Source organism: Athene noctua, chromosome Z, assembly GCF_965140245.1.
Source record: "Athene noctua chromosome Z, bAthNoc1.hap1.1, whole genome shotgun sequence".
NCBI lineage: Eukaryota > Metazoa > Chordata > Aves > Strigiformes > Strigidae > Athene > Athene noctua.
The window spans coordinates 80,724,297-80,744,457 of record NC_134077.1 but is presented as its reverse complement, the minus strand read 5'-3'; the positions used below and the strand labels follow the sequence as shown (position 1 = coordinate 80,744,457).

Here is a 20,161-nt window from a genome sequence, read left to right as displayed (position 1 = left end):
GCACACCTCAGCGCTGGGCTGTCCATGCCTTCTTCCTACCCAGTGCTCTGGAACAGTGCCTGTGGAGCACTGTGGCATGAGGAGAGCTCTTCAGATGAACCCCATGGAGGGAGAAGCTCTGCCTCCAAGGTCACTCAGCCACCTGTCAGCTTCTAAGGGTTGGCTCAGTCACCGTCTGGGTCTCAGAGCCTGGTATGCAGGCTTTACAATAAATACAAATCCACACATACCTCCACCAAGCTCATTCACATAAGTGGCAAAGCAGCAGAACTGTGCTCCTCAAGCTTGGTCACTCCCAGCGGGTGGACCTGGAAGCACGGGAGAGCCCGATTTCGTAAGAGAAATTCCTAGGTGGAGTTACGTGCCGAGAAACTTGTCAGGCTGCAACGTTTATCTTGTTTTGATGGTATTTTTTTGGTGGTGCTCCTTAGAAACCGAATGACTGCTTCCTTTCTGGCTCAACAAGGCATTCTTAAACAATACTAATCAAATGGTGTCAGCGTTTCCTTTTAAACATTGCTTCTGACTCTCTAAGAGGTGGGCTGTTACTTGAAGCCAGCACCCTGGCTCATTAAATCCAAAGGTGCTCCAGTTAGTCAAAGCATCTGTTTCCATGCAACTTTGACTCTCACCTGTGCTTTGCTTTTGTTTGCAAATTACACAAGGTATAAAGAAGAGTGTTTGTGTTATGCTTTCCTTGCCAACGGCAACAGTAATAGGAGCACACTACATGCTTTCCCTGTGCATGAGTGAAGGAGTGTCTCTGAAATAGGCTGCAGGGATGTATGGGTAACTGACAAAACTGTAGTGCTGCATTTAAGGTTAAGGAATAGAAGTAAGTGAATTGACCTTTTTGTTGCTTGTAACCTTTCAGTTGAAAACCCAGTCACATACTTCCTTTTTACCTCACACTTTATGCTTTACATTATTAGCTAACAGATTTTAAAATGCATGTATTTGGTTTCAAATGAACATATACCGCTAGCTGAATGATCAGCTGTAGGAATACTGACTTTCGTGGATTGGTTCTGTAGAGTTGTTTAGTCTTGCACCTTAGAAAATACCTTGAAGTCAAATACAGCTATTTTCCAAGGACAAGAGTATCTCTCCATACAAAGCACCACCCAGTTCTGGGAAGTTTGGATCCTAGCTGAATGTTGGCGGTTATCTGTGAAAGATCCAGAAGATCAATCTCTCTATCTGAATTGCTCTAATCCAGCAGATATTCCTTCTTCTTGTGTTATGCCCATCACTGTGAATGACAGTGGCAAGCAGTGATAAAAAAGGCCTGCAAACATTGTACCTCAGCCCAAAACTGTTGCGTACACAGAAGCAACCTCTTGAACTGAATCTGGGATTTTAGACTAGTTTATCAACATCTCTCTTCACATGTAATCAAATGACAGTGTTTCAGCCATAACAGTTATCTATGGAAGGCACAGCTGGTCTCAGTATCTGGAGCCAAAGGAGCTCTGTGGCTGTGTAATGATAGCCAGCCCCTCCTAGTATCCATACAACACACCCAGCCAGCTGGATGGAGGAGCGGGTGCTATAACCATATGGCTACCCGTTAAATATTAGTAGCAGATATTTTGTCTTAATGCATTGTGGCGCGCAAAAAAGCAGCATGTAACAAATGATACTGCAAAGGCATCGTAGTATGGCATTAGTCAGGGAATTAGTCCCACTGCTGGGTTTCCAGGCAGTTGCTAATGCCTGGAGTGCTTTCATCCTTGAAAATGCTCCATATCTTAAGTGAGACTCTTGTGCAATAACAGTCTTTATCCATCTTGGTGGGGACAAAGTGATATTTTGTGCAAGCAACATGAAGTTATTGTTGACAATAAGTGCACACTGCCACACCAGAAACCCACTTGTGGGCACACACAACAGGAATATATCTCTTTCTGCACCAAAACAGACATGCACATGTGTGTGTGAGTGTGAACAGACATCTGTATTACTGGGTGTGTGCACCAAAGCAGCCTTCTGCCTCCTCCTCTCCCCCTTCAAAGGTTACTTCCCATAATTGTGCCCTACAGCAGTGACATCTGGCATGAGAGAAAGCCCTGACTAGCTTGGCCTCCATCTGCTATGGGCAGACTCTTGTTAAGACAATTAATGCCATGAACTGAAAACTTAATTTGCCATAAAGAAAACTCAGATTGTGCTGCACATTGGAAACCCTGTAAGTGGGTGAAGCTACTTAGCTAGTGCTAAGTAGAGGCTACTGTCTCATAGCCATCAGTGAACCGGAGCAGGAGGTGTATGCATGGGGGCCCATAGTTATTGTCAGAGAAGGTCTTTTAGTAGAAAGCCTTCACTGTAAAAATTTCTCTGGGGGTTCAAGAGGCAGTGCAGTAACTTTTCATCACTTATATATAAACAGTGCTTCATTATAACTAATTAATGAACAGAAAATGAGGGGATTTGTACAAATCCTGTTACAAAATCTATCGGTTTTTAAAGGGATTGGGCTAAAAGGCAGAAAATCATTGTCCTGAAGAATAAGAGGAAAAGAGTGGCAGCTGAGTGGTTTGCACGTGATGGGGAGGCTGTTGAGATTTAAAATAGGATGACACTTTGTGTATTGATAGAAAATGCAGGAATGAGAGGGGTGGGCTGGGGCAATGCTGAGCATTCATCAAAACTCTGCTTAAAATACCTGACACACCTGGAGCAGCATTTGACCAGAGATGAGTAAGTGGAATATTTACTAGTTGAAATGACAGGAGAGAGTTTGAGAATTTGTTGAATTTTTATTGATGTTTGTCCAGCTGATTTCTACCTCTGTGAAAACCAAGATGCCAAGACAATTGTGTTGTTATTGTATCTTTTCTTCTTGAGACCTGTTTGTACATGCAGCCTTGTTGTGGGGTGAGTTCATGGATCCTTGTTCCTTTTCTACCAGTGGTTCTGCAGTGGTCTCTATCTGAGGATGTAGCGCCTAAGTATGTCCTTTGGAGCCAGAGCTTGTCTTCCAAAGACCCGAGCAGGGCACAGGCTGTTAGCTGTTTCATCTCACATCGCAGGAAGGACAGGACCTAGGCAAGAAAAGACAGTTTTGCAATAAAATGAAAGATCAGAACAAGGTAGGAAGAAGCCATGAAGTAGTTAGGAGGGATGAGACTAACCTACTGCAAGTTTCTAAGGTTTTTGATTGAGTGGAGCTGGTCCCCACTCCCCAGACTTACCCAAGTTATATTTGGAGACGATTTACTGTGTACTTTTTGAATATGGATGAAAAACCTACCTGCTCCAAGGAAGAGCAGATGAGTGTCAGGCTGATGTTTCACATTGCCAGCTTTTTCTCCAGTGAATTGTGTGATCCAACACATTATTTGGCATAAATATGTATGGTATTACTCCTATCCCCTAGGAAAAAAGAAAATGTAACACAGAAGCCATAATAAAACCCTTCCATATGGCTTATTAACTTCTTCATACAGCTGGTGAACAGGAACATCTTCATGTGGTCAGGGCTGCCTGGGACTTTCCAGTTGGGACTGCAGCTCTCCATTTTCTCTTTCCATTCCTGGAGCTCTTGTAGTGAAAAAGTCAGAGCACATCAGACCCAGATGTAGGTTTTATGAGAAGTTTTAGGAGGGAGGGGGAGATCAAGTGAGCAGATGAGAGCAGAAATTTCCCTCCATACCCAGCAGAAAGCATGCCAGCAGGCGTTGTTCTGCAAGTGCTGAGACCCGCCTGACCATGCATGAATAAACTTTGTTAAACCTTCGCAAGGCCAGCATGGATTTCTCTGCTTCATAGCCCTGAAATCAACATGGCAGAGAGCTTTTGAACGCCTGTGGATAACATCAGGGCTGCTTGTCCATGCCTGATGCTGTGCCAGCAGTGCCCGAGCCGTGCTTGACTGTGCAGAGGAGGTTCTGGCAAGAGGGACCAGGGTAGAGCAGGGGGTGGGCTGCAAGGAGGGATGGGGCTGGTGCAGGGTCAGGAGGTGGTAGGGGCTGGTGCTGGTAGTGTGTGTGTGGGGTTGTTAGTGCTGGATCCCAGGAGGCTTGGATCCATATTTGTGACAATTATTTATTATTTGTTGCATTCTGCAATAATGCTTGGCAGAGAATGCCTGAGAACTGGTTGTCTGAGAGGTGATTGATTTTGTGGCTGTGGTGGTATGGACTGCTCTGACACAAAGCATCAGAAAGAGCATGATGTGAAGGGAGAACAGATTCTGTCCCTCAGTTCCCCACTGGTTTGTTAAAACTTTCTCCCATGCAAACAAAGCAGTTGCATGAGCATTCTCAGTTTCGTTTTTCCCTTCTGATGCCATTTCATGCAAAGGAAATGAGCTGCAAGTGTTTAGCTTGGCACTGTAACTTTGGTAATCGTATCCAGGGCATAAAGTAGCGTGGGCTGGTGCTTAATCATTCACTCATTAGCTCAATGTCGGTTGAGCTTGGAAGACAAATAGAGGATAAGAAATTGTGTCAGCCTGTCTGAGAGGAGCACGTATAAGACAGTTCGGGAAGGATAACATACTTTTTGGGCTTCTTGGTGCACTAGCTTATTGCCTTTCCAGCACAGCTGTTGCTGCTGCTGCTGCTACCAGTGTTGGAGAAAATGTCTGTATTTGAAGTGCCCATCTGCTTGCAGCTGTTGTCATCTTTTAATTGGCATAATCCTGTCAGATGGGAGTAGCACAACTGTGACCATCTCCTGCACTGTCACCTGACTGCCAGCACCTGTGAGTGTCATGCACTCTTTTTGTACATACACTTTCTGCATAAATGCCTTTCTTATGTACCCAGGGAGTCCCCCAGGGGCTGTCTTTGCTTATGTGGCTGTACAAAAAGGATTTCTCCTCTCTCAAGCTATGATTACTTACCAGTCACGTAATTTCTAAAAGGAATGGGAACACATGAACACCATTGTACATGCTGCTGGTAAGATTGTACCTGGAACACCATGCGCATTTGTGGCCACTCATGCTCCAAAAATATGATGTGAAACTGCAGTGGATGCAGGGGGGGTCTGTGTGGACAACAGGGAGATGGAAGCCTGACATGTAATTTGAGATTGAATGCAGACTGGGATAGATCAGAAGTTTATATATGCATCAGGGAAGGAAACAACAAGATCAGTAGATTACTAAACCAAATGGTCAGTACTGGAAAAAGAAGAAACAGGGATGAAGTAGCCATTAGTAGAGAGAGACTAGAAACTAGAAGCCAGCCCTTAAGGATCAGACTAACACTTCCATGGCAACAGTGGGGACAAATTTTCTTAGTTGTTTTTATGATAGAGCTTGAATAAGTTCACAAAGAGGATGAGCTGACATGCTTTCCTCCCATAACAGGTGATGGGAACAGATGACACAGGAGATTTTGTTTCCTTCTTGTATCTGTCCATTCACAACGTACATTTATTAAAGTTCCTGAAGCAATTTTTTAGTGGAGCCTGAGATACTGCAAATGGAAAGCACATTTGTGGATTTAAACGGTGCACAAACACTACTTCAAACTATGAGCTGAACAAGTTTCAGAAGAATAGGAGGGGGATGCCTAGCCAGTGGCTTGGTAGCTGACCGCCCAAGGTAAACGTGGTGCTTAGGAGTCTTCTGTGATGATGTACCCCTGGGTGATTATTTTGTTTGTTCAGATGGAAATCGAATCCAGCCAGACATGGACCACATTTTTTTGTTTTCTTTTTACTGAGATTGTTTTTCAGCCATATCACCAGACAAACAAAACCAGCGTGGCCAGGGAGGAGGTGAGTGGGAATACACCAACTCCTTTAGAACTGGATTGCACTGCCGAGTGACCATGGCTGCCTGCTCTCCTTGTGTCAGTATCAAACCATAGTGTCAGCACCATTGTAAGTGCTGTTGGGCTAATGAAAAGACTTTTTTTTCATGGTGATGCTGCACATGATCCCGACTGTGGTTATATAAGCGTTTGTGGTATTTTCTGCCAAACCTCAAAAGGTTGCACTTTTGTGACTAGTACAACACTTCTTGTGTAGACAGCCCAGGGCCAAGTTTGGCATACTACCTATGGAAGGACACTCTAGAAAAGCTGAGAAGGAGAATTGTTAGGCAGTCAGTCCCTCAGTATCTTCCAGACAGCTAGTTTACACCCACCCCACACTACCTTCTGATGTGGATGTGTTCCTCTTGTTCTTTTTTACTGGGTGTCTCAGAGGTACTGAATTAGGAAGCTATATATATAAAAAAATCCTGGTTACAGTGAAGAATTTAAGGGAGTTTCCTCTTCTACTAATTGTTTCAGGATTTCTGTCATCTTTCCCACTTGTAAAAGTGTTTGGCTTTTGGTCTTGCAGAGGTTAAAAGGTGGGCAAGCAGCAGTTGGATCCCATTTGAAAAGAACATGAGTGAGAATTCAGGATATCCTGCTTAGGGAGAGCCATGTGAATACCAGTGAATGAGTCAGTCTGAAGCTCGTTGCACTGTACAGTTAGATACCCATTTAATTCCGCATGTTCTGAGCCATCACTTAAAACCACAGGTTGCTAAGATCCCAGAGCTAGACTGTGGTTCGCAGAGTGTCTTCTTCCTGCATTTTTGGTGGCAAGATTTGTTTGACAACAAGCTAGTAAGCTCCTACAGATCTTCACCAAGCCAAGTAATTTTCTATACGATATGAAAATAATTCATGCTTCTGTATCATCACTAGTTATATGCCGTGCACAGAATGATGTATTCAAGGGAAGTTAGGCATCCAGTGCCTGGGTAAGGACTTAGTCTGCATGATCTCATGCATTCCTACTGAGAAATGTAACCAAAAGAACCACACTCATATATAGATGCATTGCAGAGCATTTGGACACCTTACCTTTTTCTTACACCCTTTCTTACTGCTTTTCCTTTCAGAGAGTAGAAAATTCTGCTCCTCAGGTTTCTGCTGTTTATGTGAATTATTCTTTTCAGACAGTGTTAGTCCAGCCCATAGTCACCTAATTAGCAATTAAAAAAAAAAAAGCTTGCTTTTTTAGAATAAAGACTTTTTCTGTGGTGGGATAAGCTCTTCTAAGTATTGAGAAAATTATTTTATACTGAGCAATGTGTTGCCCCTGCTCTTCTTGAAATGCTCCTTACAGTATTAGTCCTTGGAGCACCAAGTATTAAGCTGATGTTGTAATCACTACACATTGGGTTCTCCCAGAGATGGCACTTTTATGTTAGGAGGATGGACATTTAATAATAATAGCAGTGTTGTATCCACAGAGTTTCCTATTCAGTCCTGCAGTTCTTTTTATTGCAATATAGTGCTCATGAATTTCAGTAATTACAGATTGAGACTAGGCAGGATTAGACTCCCGAGTACTTTTACCCAAAACAGATCATCAAACCATGTATTTTGCTGTTGCCAAACCCTGCAATTACTTAAAGTCTTTGAGTGCCTATTTTCAGGACAGAGGGTCTCAGGCTCCTATATAGCAGTGTCATGTGCCAGCCAGGCTACATTCTGTACAACAGGTACGACTCCAGTTTTATACCTTTTGTAAGTTAAAAGCAGAGCACAGTGATGCATTATTTCTCACAACAGTTTTGTGTCTGCACATTGCATACCGCATGGACAAAACCAAAGGCATTTCAGGAATTTTCAAATGTCTTGGTGTCAAATGTCAGAAATGGTGAGCAGAGGAAGGGGAGCTGAGGTCTACCTCACACTGCTGGGACCGTATCTGCAGTACACTCTCCTGCAAAGACATAGCATTTCAGTGGATCATCGGGACCAGGAAAATGCAGTGAACCATTTTAACAGGGAGTAAAATGAAAAATGAAAATTGAAAATCTTGTGTGTCTTTTTCTCTTGGGTTCTCTGAATACAAAAATAAAAAAAGATAGAATATGAATACTTCTTTCAGATGCTGATTTTATGCAAAATATTTTTTCTGCATTCTTCAAATTAATAACTGACCTCATAAGCATACTTTTTGCACAGAAGTTACAAAATATGCTAAAAACACTGTTCTAATAAAAGGCATGGTGAGATTAAGTGATTTTTCCCAAGATGTCAGAGCCTGGGATTGGATTTGATCTCAAAAATTCCAGTCTAGTATTTTAGCCACATGCATTTTTCACAGCAGGAGGTTTCATCTCTTTCATGCGGTGTTTCATCTTCTTTACTCATGGACAACTGGAAGACTAACAACTTTTATGGCTTCATCAGTTTGAGTAAATTCTTAACCTCATCCAAAGGCTTTGTATTTACTGGGAAATAAAAGGAGGTGTAGAAAGGCAGCACTGGTAAATCCTGTGCTGTCAGAGTCTCACAGGAAGTCGAATGACCCTTGCTTAAGAAATACAAACCACAAAATGTGGGTGTGATATTTATTGGTATGTGCTTTGCATTCTCCTGTGAGGACTGACTGCATTTTGCATCACTACTGTAAATCCTGCCAGCCTTTTCCAAGATTTCAACACTAACTCTTCTGAAAATGATCTGCTGGAGAGAAACGCTGTGAGGGTTAGTGTTTTGACTTCTGACAGAGTCCTGGAAAGCTCTCCCCTGATGTTAATGATTTCTGGTAAGAGGGAAGGAGGGTGGATGGGCTTTCAGACGCAGCGGGCATTCAATATCATGTACCGTCAGTGTCAGTAGACCCCTGCTTGGATGGGACAGTCATACCTCTTTTGGATATCTGTTTGTTCGCTTTTTCTCCCTGAAGACCGTTCAACAATTGCATTAACTTTCTGACCATGGTATGGGAATGTTTATATTTATTTCCTGACATCAGCAGCTCTATAATCTCTCATTTAAAATCAGCTAGAGGAGGGAAGCTGTTTCACTAGTCCTGTCTTTTTTATTAAGAAGAAAGCGGAGGAAGGCACAAAATGAAAGAGGAAAAAGAAAGCTAACTTTTGCAGAGCAGGTTATATTTGTATGGGTGCTGGGTCACAAAAGTTCATATTATGTCTTTTAACTGTTTACCTGTATGAATATTTCTTAATGCAAAAGATGTAAAAGCAGCTTTTAATGTGTTGTTCACAGTTAATTAGCTATCCTAACTATGGCTGATATATCACAGTATTTTTGGCTAGCAATTTCTGAGCTATTCAAGAGCACACAGTTAATTTGCTAGGAAAATCAAAGATCAGAGGACTTCTTTCTACAAAGCTTGTTTAATATTCTATATTAGGCCAAAACATTTTGTCATTAGTATTTTCTTTGGGATTTTCTGGGTTTCAGGTGTTTTGGCAGACTTAGTTCACTATTAAGTCTTCAAAATCGTATCTTAGTACTTAGGTTGATGAGTTCTGTATCTATATATTCTTATTTACCTTCATAATTAAATCCTGTGGTATAGACTTTTAGGTGATGAGCAAGGCATACAACCTTTAACAAAAAAAGGAAGATATTAAGAGGCTACAAGATGAAGATGCATGTGGATAGGCTTGTTTCCATTCCACGGCAGTTGTTTGCACATCTGGCCATGGGAAGGTTTAAAGGATGTGTGGAATAGCTGTTTCTCACCAAAATCTACATTTCTACGCTTGGCCATGCTGAAGTAACTCAATGTTACTTCAGCAGAAAGCACTGCAACTATTTTGTGTTTGTAATATAAATCCTCCTGTAATCCATGTTAGAGTCATGGGTCTAGAGGGTCATAGAGTCATCAGCCCAGATACTGAGAATCCGGATTTGTCGTTTGCTCTTCTTGTGGTTGTTATAAAAACATACTAATTGGCGAAATACTAGCCATGGTACCTGGGTTTGTTCTGGCTTAAATCACTTCCAGCTGCTGAAGAAATAACCAAAGTCATTTGTTGCTTCCAAAATTTACTTTAGAAGTGTCAGAGCAAGAGGTCAAAATACAGAGAGGTGAAGGAGAGTTGCTTCCATGACTGGTCATTGAGGAAAGCCATCTCAGTAAACTGAGCAGAAGCCAGGGTTTTATGTCCTGTGCAGTCAAGGTTATATAGACATTGTTAAAGCCACTGCTAAGTGATATATGTAGTGTATAATTTTGATAATTTTAAACAGATAAGCACTTTTACATACTTTGAATTGGTGCCATGTCTGTTGTGATTGTGTATGTGCAGCAAATACGGGTGTAGTAACAAACTTCTCAGCTAAGCTGGAGCTCAAGTGTGTGTTTGTTGTTTGCCAAGTACTTGGTGATATCAGCAGTTCATTACTTGCCTAGGTTTTTTCATGGCTGTCTGTCACTTCACTGTCAAGAAGACAAAATATTTACGAGGAGACACATTTTCTCAGAGAATGTTTTTAACAGAATCGCCGCATGTGTGAGAGTGCTTCTGCTGGTATTTGTGCTGCAGTAGGACTTGCGGAACTGCATTATGGACTATTTTCAGTACTCTGAGCTGATGGGGGAACAGTGCTGTGCACGAGCACCTCAGTTCTCTGCTAGAAGTAGCTGTAGAGGCAAGTCTTGCACAGTTCTTCCTGCATCCCTGTAATTTATTTGGGTGGGATCGCAGCAGAACAAGTACTGGAGATAAGATATTGAGGATGACTGAGTCAGATTTGAGTCCATATAAGTCTGAAATTACTTCTTCTTTTTCCTTTACTGAAGGAAAAAAAGCACCAGGATAAGCTAGTTACTTGATCTGTGTCGCTGGATTTGCATTGGTGATGGTTTGTGATACAAGCAACTGCCACAAAAGATAAGCAAATGTGGCCATGGTGTGCATACAGCATCCCACCATTTTCTGAGCAGCAGAAGGGTACAGGAGTACCATTTCAGTCCATCACTGAAATAACATAAATGTAGAAAATAGCAGAGCTTTACTCGTATTTTACAAGTTTAATGTCTTGGAGACTAGGCCTTGATCTCTGACTGCAAAAACTGACAATCCTTTAAGAAAAACAGCCGCAAGCAAGGCTGCAGAATATCATATTTCCAGTGTTGCAAAGAGCTCCCTTGAGTGTATTTTGGAGAAAACCTTTCAGTCTCATTTAGGGTGGTAACGTTATTTACCGTAGTGGTTTTATCATGAGAGTGTTTATTCAGCAAAATCATGCTGATTGCTAAATAGAGGTCAGGATGCTGGAGACAGGTAAGGAGAATCCCTTATGAGAGAGGGAAAAAGTATTTCTTTTGACCCAGGCTAAAAGATAATAGCAAAAATAAAAATTGCAAAGCTACAGATGGTCTCTTATAGCTGCTTCTGGACTTGTGATGCAGAGTCAAATGCCAGCAGTGGAAATACAAACAAACTCAAGATTTGCAGGGGAGGGAGCAACTCTGCCATGACGTGCTGTCCACCATGGGCTCCTCTGAGTGGGAGGTTCAAAGGTTATCATCCTATTTATGCTAATTGCGTTTGAGCTAAGCTCTTCCCAAGAAAAAGCCTCTTATTGAATTAGTTATTCAGTTCCTCGGGGTGCAAGTGGAATGGCTATAACGCTCTTAAAGTCTGCTCGGGAGGCCCTTGAAGAGTACAACTAAAGGATTTCTCTGAATTTAAGCATCCCTCAGATGAAAAGCAACCCGGAGACCTGAGAGACTTGGCGTGCCTTTTGCTATTTAGTCTGTCTACAGAGGGGGCCAAACATGTTCAGGTACACAGCACCCTGGCAGGTCCTCTGCTTGTCCATGGAGCAGGGGCTGAGGGTAAGAACAATTTATTTTCATAATATTGTTAAACAAGAATAATTTGAAATCTTAAGACAATGCTGTAAAGGGGAGGCAACGTCAGAGCTGCCTACACTGAAAATGAATGATGTGTAATATTTATTCCTTCATTGTGTATTTCCGTGTTGGTGTTACTTGTGGGAACAAGTTGGAAGAAGTTGTGTGAAAACGTGTTGTGTGTCTGTATTTATATTCAGGCAGCACACATGTCACTGTGTACTTCTGTATGTATGAAAATACTGTTAAGAATTGTCATTTGCATAGGGGAAATTCATTCCTCTTTTATCCCTAGGCTTTTGAAAGGTTTATATGCACAAATTAATTAAACCTCATAGCAGTCTTAGGAGATGCATGTTAAGGTAGGATTGCAGCCTGGATAAATTATTTTATTCAAGGTCATGCAGCAAGTCAGCAGCAAATAGGAGAATGAAATACAGATCTTCTGAGTCCATCTAGTTCCTTAATACCTTTTAGTTGTCTTCTAAATTGGAATTTCTTCAAGACTGTTAGCCTTGAGGACTTACGAAAGTACAACAATTAACTGTAGCAGAGTAGAACAACTAATGGGCAAGACTGACGTTGGAAAAGTGTGCATTTAAATCAGCTTGGCCTGTCATTATTTGTACACTTATTCTCACAGTACATTGCAGTATTATTTTCCATGAAAGCAGTCTACTAGTCTCTGATGGCATTTAATATGAAAGAGTTACTTTGCAATTCAAAAATACCTATTACGTTTCATCAACTCTCCTGATTTTATCACAACTCTTGAAATATTTGGCATGGTTTTTCTTTCCAAAAATGCCAAGTGCCAGAAATACTCTATAATTTTTGAAAATAGGTTTTTAGCCTCAAAAGTTTCAAAGAAATACTGGAACATATGGCTTCTAAATACTACCCCCTGATTTTCCTCTTTCTGCCCCCCAATGTCCCTTGAAAGAGGCAAATTAAAATGTTGTTTGTGTAATTTTGTATTTACAACTTGCAAGACTTGTGTTCCACTAGCTTTTATGATGTTTGAAGATTGATCTTTTTTATCAGTCTCTCTCAAAAGCACATACTTGGAAGCATAATGATCACGGTTTGCATACACAACTGTTTTTCTGTACAAGGATAGGTTGCTCTTGTTGCTAAATCCATTTTGACTATTCCCTTTCTAATCCTTTTATTTTAAGGCATCCAAACTATACAGATTCTGTAGATCACTTATCAGTCATTATGTAATCTTCTTTGGGATGGAGGTGAGATTTCGTGCTGTCAAAGCGGTGGCACCAGGACTTCCAAAGTGCTGGTATTTGTGCAGAGTCTCCCCCTGGAATGGGCTCTCTGGGATGTTTGTGGGATCTCCTTCAGTAGAGGGTTTAGTTTTTTAACTATGCTGTACTATATTCTAAAAGCTTACTTCTGGATAAACATAAATCTGCAATATATGTGGTGCTGGATTTCACAGTTAGCAAGTCTCTAAACACTGTTTTTTTGCAGAAGCTTCTCTCTTCTTTTTTTCCCCTGGTGTCTTAATCAAGAAAAAAAATATTTGGGAAGTCTGTGAAGAGCTTTTTTGTCCTGGTTCTATTTTAACATAGACAGCTCTACAGTTGTAAGTTACAGCATATCTGAGACACCCAGTACATTACCAGAAGCTGTAGATGAAAAGAAAATTTGGCCGTGTGTCCAGTGGATCCTTGAAGACATGGCATTCTTCATTGAATTGTATGCAGTGCAGAGCTGTTAAAGTACTAGAGCAATGATAATAAATTTTGGATGTTTGGATCCAAATGCATTAAAGTGTCAGAAAGCAGAATGCCAGAATTGGCTGCAGTTCAGTTTCTGTGCTTCAATTCAGGGTATTTCCGAAGCCAAAAATTAAATAGGGTGCCTGGGGTATGCTCACATCAAATGAAATCAAGTGCCCACTTTGTGTCGGAAAGGTTGAAAGATTAAATACCTTTACTGTCCTTACAGTACAATCTTGTGGTTATGATAGTAGCTCAAACAGGAATATGTGTATCTGTGTTCTAATTTAAATCCATGGCAACTTCAGTGAAGTGAGTGGTGCCTTCAGCTTGCTTTCTTTCACTGCTTACTCAAAACCAGGCAGAGACAGCTTCCCCCTAACAAGTGATACTGCAGCCCCATATGGATGAAGTCATGCCTGCTGTGGCTATGCCAGGCTATGAAGTCCTAAGATGTAGAAGCTGTCCTTAGGCCCTGCTTTACAGTTCTGCCTTGTACATGTTGAAAACAAACAATACAGTTTAATATAAATATTTGTTTCTGTAAGTCATTTGCATTTCTCTGTTACAAGGATAAATTTTACATTAACGTTTGCCTGTGCAGTATTGTACATTAATATTTATTAAATCCTATTAATTAGACAGCTGATGAGAGTACATAATTGACCTTTCTGGAGGAACGCTGCAGTATTTCATCTCCCCTCTTAGGTAAGCCTATGGTCCAGCCAAAATCAACATTAAGCATTTCATACCTGGAAGACTGTCCAGCTCGCCTTTGACTTGCATGAAAGCGGTGGTCAACATTCAGGCTTACAACCTGCTCCTGCTAAAGTCAGCAGCAAAACTCTCCTTGGTTTGAAGTGGTGAGGTTCAGGTGTATGAAGATGATGTGACCATAGTTTGAAGGTACTATTTATAGTGATACCAGGAGTGGAGAAGTTTAGTATGAAGCATTATTGCTAGGCGCTTTGGAGTTACCACAGATAAGATTAGTGAAAAGGCAGGGCCACCTCTAGTCTCTTGGTACATAGCAAAACTGTTCCAAGACTAATTAGGGGCACATTCAGGCAGTGCTGTTTTACTAGTAATTTGATTTAATGAATGCTGCTCATTTAAAAAGCTGTAATTTGTGCTCAGCCCTTAGGAAGTAAGGAGGAACTGCAGGAACATAAATTCCCTAAAGCAGAGGCACAGGCTTTCCAGGTGTGTGACTAAGGGAGTCAGAAACCTTACTAGAAACAAATAAAGACTGTAAATCATTAGAGTTCTGCAGTTGCTCTGTCAGCTTTGGCATTCTGAATTTTACTGAACTGTTGAGTACCAGCTGTTTGCACGAGATCGTTTTGAATTTAAGATCAGATAAAACTGAAAGGATCTTCCTGGTAAAGGTGGATGCGATCCTTTAATTTTGCTGGGGGGATTTTGCTTGGCTGGGTGGTGTTTTCTCTGTATACATACAGCTGTTTGTACCAGCATATCTGGCTTTTAGTACTTTATCAGGTGATATGGTAAAGGCAAGATTTGAAAGAAATATTCAAGTTACGATTACACACAGATAATCTATTTCTAGCTGATGTTTCCCAGATTCCATCTACCACCTACTAACTCCAGCACAGAAAGCAAGTAAATTTTCATAAATAACCATTATGTCTTCAGTGATTCAGATGAATTAACTCATGGCTTGTTCTCTTCATGGTACAAAGTTGTTACCATTTCCTGGCATTTTTCAGGAAGGAGGCTCTTGAGAGTGGTATCTAACATAACTCTCCAGCCCTCATAAGAACCTGTGTTCCCAGGCAAATAAATAGCCCTGCATAGTGGAAAATTATCATCTGTGTCTTACAACTGAAGTGGTGTTTTCAGACCGGTAATTTGTCTTAGTAACAAGTAAATACAAAAACATCCTAGGAGGAACCGATTTATGCTTAACAATATGCAGTAGCAGAAGATGACTCTTTGATTGCATAGATTTGGATCAGGTACTTCCAGTTCTCTTCTCAGCATACAGGGTCCTAGCCAAGCACTTCAGTGACCAACAAAGCAAACAAAAGAAAGAGCAATGAACGCCCAGCATGGCTGGATGGTACTTGATTGCACATAAGTGGTTCTGTCCTCTATACTGCCAGGTTTTTTAGTTCTGTTCTGAATGGTGGAATAGTGAGCATTCACATGAAATACTCAGTTCATGCAATTAAAGGAGCATAGAAGAATTTCACCTTGCTCTAAAAATAATTAAAATTTTCTAGCTTTTTCTGGTTGCAGAGAAAAGGTTGCAAAAAAGTCAGGCTGACCTCTGAGAGCTTAAGAAGCATGAGGAAGATAAAAAGGACTATATAGGTACTTTTTTGTGCTTTTAAATGGCATTTCTTGGCTTTCTGGGACTTCAGTAATGACATCTGAGCAAATGGAATTAGTTTTATTGGAGTGGGATTAGGGAGGTTTAGTACCATCAAGTGCCAGCAATACTTGTTTGTGCCCATTATTATATAGACAGACTGTATAGAAGCACTCACAGCCCTTTGTTTTTCATATGACCAATGAGCAAACAATTACATTTTTAATAGATTGAAGAGGAGGCTTGTGAAAATGGGAATTGAATGGTTGTCCTTTAAGGATTTGGGGGTGAAGTTTCCAGGCTGCATGTTCAGCAGAAGACATTTTCGGTTTTCTGTCGAAAACTACAAATGTTATTTGTTAATTCAATTTTTCTAAATAAATAAATTTTAAAAAAATTCTTAACTACTGTCTTCTTGTACATTCTTGGAACTCAGAATTCACAAGAATTAGCATGTTAAAATAAGATTTTTAATGGTATTGGAAAGCAGAAATACAAGCAAGCATACTTTAAATGAAAGATAACTGAGTGGAAGAGGTAAGGTCCCATACTGAAGTCTTGTGATACTCATCTGGCTGCCCTTGAGCAGCTCAGCAATTTCAAACCAAATGCAAATGAGCAAAACATATTAATTTGAATTAATAAATCTAGGACCCCAATATCTAATTACAGAAGCGTCTTATAACGACAAGAGGGCCTGACTCTTTGTATAGTTCCTTACTCTCTAGGCTGTAATAATACCCCCTGTTAATTTTCAGCAACATAATTTTAACTGTGTGCTTCAAAATAAACCTGTACTTCTGTCAAGGCCTTAGATTTTCTAATTATTTTCTTCACTGTAAAATATATCTGCATTGATACTGAGCATCACTGTTGGCCAAATGAGAAATACTGTCCTCAATATTCTGGCCTTGGTCTGCTTGAAGATTTCTGGGTAATTTTTGAATGCAACTTCAGAGCAAATTCAGGAATAGTCTAGGCACCAAAGCATGAATTTTTGCCTATACTACTAAAAATCAGGAAACCAGAAGCCTAGAAATTGGAGCTCCAGATCCACAGAACTTAATACAAACATCAAAAAATTGCTTAACATGTTGCAGAGTATCATGCATTCATCTTGCTTGAGCTCAGCCTGGATTTAGGATTTAAATCTTAACACCTTGCCCATAGGAATCCCAATCATTTGTCTTGTGGGGCAGAAAGGAGATAATGGTGTCAGCAGACCCTAGAAACAATAGAAGAATGGAAGAACCTGAACCGAAGGGAGGATAAAATGAAGGATAAGCAGATCTATCCATCCAGAACCAGAAGGTGTAGGAAGGTCTTACGAAATAGAGGTCCCAGTGCCCTCAGTCTAAAGAGACTGGACAAGCAGAAGAAAAGCAGTGGTCAAGGGGGGAAAGAAGGAGTGATGGTTATCAGCAGGTTCCCTGACCAGTAACCAGAAGCTCACCAGCAGAAGTGTCTTAATCTGTTTTGAGCTGACCATCATGTTCACTGTCCTTGTTCAGTGAAAAACACTTTCAGGGCCCTTTCTCAAGACAGTTATAACTATGTATTTAAGCATGATGCTGTGTACCTTCACTGCTATTTTTCTGGCAGTAATAAGAACCAGATTCTGATGATATGTTCATATTCTGGGCCCATTTTGGTATAAATTCTAAATAATTAAAACTTGGCTTCAGTTCTCATTAGACAATTTTGACTCATTTTGTGTGGGGAAAGCATACTTGGACTTAAGGAGGAAAAGCAGAGCTTTTGCTGAAGTAAATTTTTTATCATAATTCCTGGAAGAAGAACTTGTCCAAGCCATGGCAATCATCAGACAAAAAAGTTCTCGAGCAAAGTCACAATAAAATACATCGTTAATCATAACCCACCCACATCCAGGCTCCATATCACCAAACACTTACTGGAGGAAGGAACAGTAATGTTGGTATTCATGACTCATTATATGCATGGGTTGTAAGGTTTAAACACGTGATCACAGTATGACTGGCATTGTGACATAGACCACTGGATTTCCCTAAATTGACTTCTGTTTGGATTAGAGCTTATCTTTTAGAAAAACATCCAGTTTTGATTCCACATGTCCTGTCATCACAGCCTGTATTAAATTGTTCCCTTCATTAATTATGGTCACTGCTAACAGCTTCCTGTTGAAGACATGCATTATTTTACTCTTGGTCTCCCTGAACGCTCCCCAGCACATACAGAAATGTCTTGTGCTCCCTTCTCTGAGGAGTTGGCTTTGTCTGAAGATTGTTGAGTGATTGGTTTTTTTCCTTGCATAACCTGTGGACTTGGGAGAACTTCTGATTTATGGTTTTAATTACAATCTAACCATTTAAAAAACCTTCTTAGTGTCTTCCTTCAAGTCTCACCCTTGTTGTGATGCCAATACACACATCTGCGGCTGGGAATAGTAATGTTGATGGTGTCTGCATGGCCTTTGCTTTTCATCCATACTGCTTTCACTTTATTGTCACCTGATACTGCACCCTGCCTTCGTATTTCCACCTCTTTGCTTAGCTCTGGTTGGAGACTGTTATTGCTGTGTTGAAACTAGGATAGTGTCTAATACACTGAGGTCCACATCTGGGCTGTGCCTAGAGCTTCTGAGCATTAATCAGATTTCCTGATGAAATGGTCAAGGTGAGGTGTCTTGGTTACAGTTCTGTTTGAGGTTTTGGCATGGTTTGGGGCTGTATTTACATTACCTTTTACACTACAAAATTGAAACCTCTGCTGACATCAATACTTGCATCTTCATCCTTTGGATGAAGATAAGGACTGCTGGCAGTCACACGCATCCCTCGCTGCAGAACAGGCAGGTTTAGGGGTGAGCCCAGCAGCCACATGGACCCCAGTCTGTTTTACTAGCCCAAAATGGTACTTCTGCCAAGCCCAGGAACAAGATTTCTGTGTGTGAGCCAGAGTGGTGGTGGTATGCAGCATGCAGGTGTGAGTCTGGGTGAGCTTGACTTTGAAGATGTACCCTTAATTACGCTGCAGGTTTTGGCAGTGCTTCTGTAATAGCTGGCTGTCGCATCGCCTTACAAAGGTATGATCTTTTCTTTGTCCTTTTTGAGACCACACTAATTAGTAAGAAGAGATGTCAGTGCTAATGCACCAATAAGCACATTAGTCATGTTGTTACTTAGTCATTGCTGAGATGTTCACAGTTTCCTAATTGAAGACGTATATTACCTTTGAGTAGATTCTGCTTAGCTGACTTATTTAGTGAAGCTCTGTCTAGATGTGGTTATGGAAGTTATCAGTTGGCATAATATGCAATACTTCTTTATGCAGAGTCCAAAGTTGGAAGGTGTAGCCAAGCAAGATGGTGCCCACTGGGCAGAGTACCAGGGTGCTATGAAAACCATTTCTGGGTGGAAGAAAAACATGCTCTTTCCATGCCCTGACAGAACAACCCAGAGGTGCCACCTAGGTCCCACCTAGGTCAGGTTGAATTATCTCTCTACAAGCTAGGTACTTCCCCTTGTAATTGGCAATGTGAATAATGATTGTCCTTGGTTCAGAGAAATGTCAGCCCTTGGACAGTTGTGTGTCTTAAATTCAGCCATCAGCAAACTTTTGAAGTGGTCTGGGTAACTTTCCTGTTTGACGTTGTGATGAAAATTAGGTAACACTGTACACCTTTCCTTTCAGAATCTGAGATTTTCAACAATTAGAAGTTACCTTAGTGATCACATCGGTCCCCTGGCATATATTTTATTTTTCCTTTTGACGGAACCGTGACAAATCCCAAAACTTGCAAAGTTGAATACCTGAAATTCAGCATTTAAAATCTGAATGTATACACATCAGTAATGTATAGATGTATCAGCCATAGAAAGCACTTTTTTAAGATGTCAGGATCTGAATCTGGGAGTTTAATCACCAGGGTTCCAGCATTTTTGTTTTAGGGGCCTGGTCTGCAGTGTTTGTGGTTCCAAAAAACAATGATCTCTGCGTTCAGTGCATCTGGAACTGGTTCAGCTCTCTGCTGTTGTCCATGTGCAAGCAGCCACTCACCATTCCAGAAGAGAGGCTGTTTTCCACGTTCATCCCACTTGCAAAGAGCGAAACAACTTGATTTTCTTCTTTTCAGTGAGTGACTTTTTAATGGTACATTTGTAACCTTGTCTTCAGAGAACTTAAGAAAGTTCATGATGGTTTTGAAGTGCTGCTATGACTACTGCTTTAATTTTATTTGCCTTTTAATACTGGACCTACTAAGAAGATTTTTTTTTCATCTGTGATGTAAGAAATGTTAAATGCTATCTGATAAAAATAAATTTGTTATTTATAGGTAAATCAAATTATTTAGTTAATGGATCTTAAAACTATCCGTAAGAAATGGTAGTTCATATATTTGCCAGCAACTGACTGCTACTTTCACCCATGAAAAACATCCATTCTAATTAATTGATTGATGGGTATTCAGCTTTCTGAAAGGAAAACCAGACCTGTTAGCTTAGCTTTATCTTACATGTAGTAGATA

General features: G+C 40.7%; 1 protein-coding gene across 10 annotated transcripts in view; it reads left to right on the top strand.

The window, feature by feature from the left end:
- The window catches only part of PALM2AKAP2 (PALM2 and AKAP2 fusion), a 262,585-nt gene that overhangs the window by 196,387 nt on the left and 46,037 nt on the right, over positions 1 to 20,161 (top strand). For 2 of the 10 annotated variants that reach the window (XM_074932064.1, XM_074932063.1), the window contains exon 1: positions 11,340 to 11,565. The exons of the other annotated variants lie outside the window; for them this stretch is intronic. In XM_074932064.1, the coding sequence (XP_074788165.1) occupies positions 11,506 to 11,565 (60 nt within the window). In that variant the 5' untranslated portion in view covers positions 11,340 to 11,505. Of the gene's footprint in view, positions 1 to 11,339; positions 11,566 to 20,161 lie in introns of those variants that run through there. 10 annotated transcript variants of the gene reach the window in all.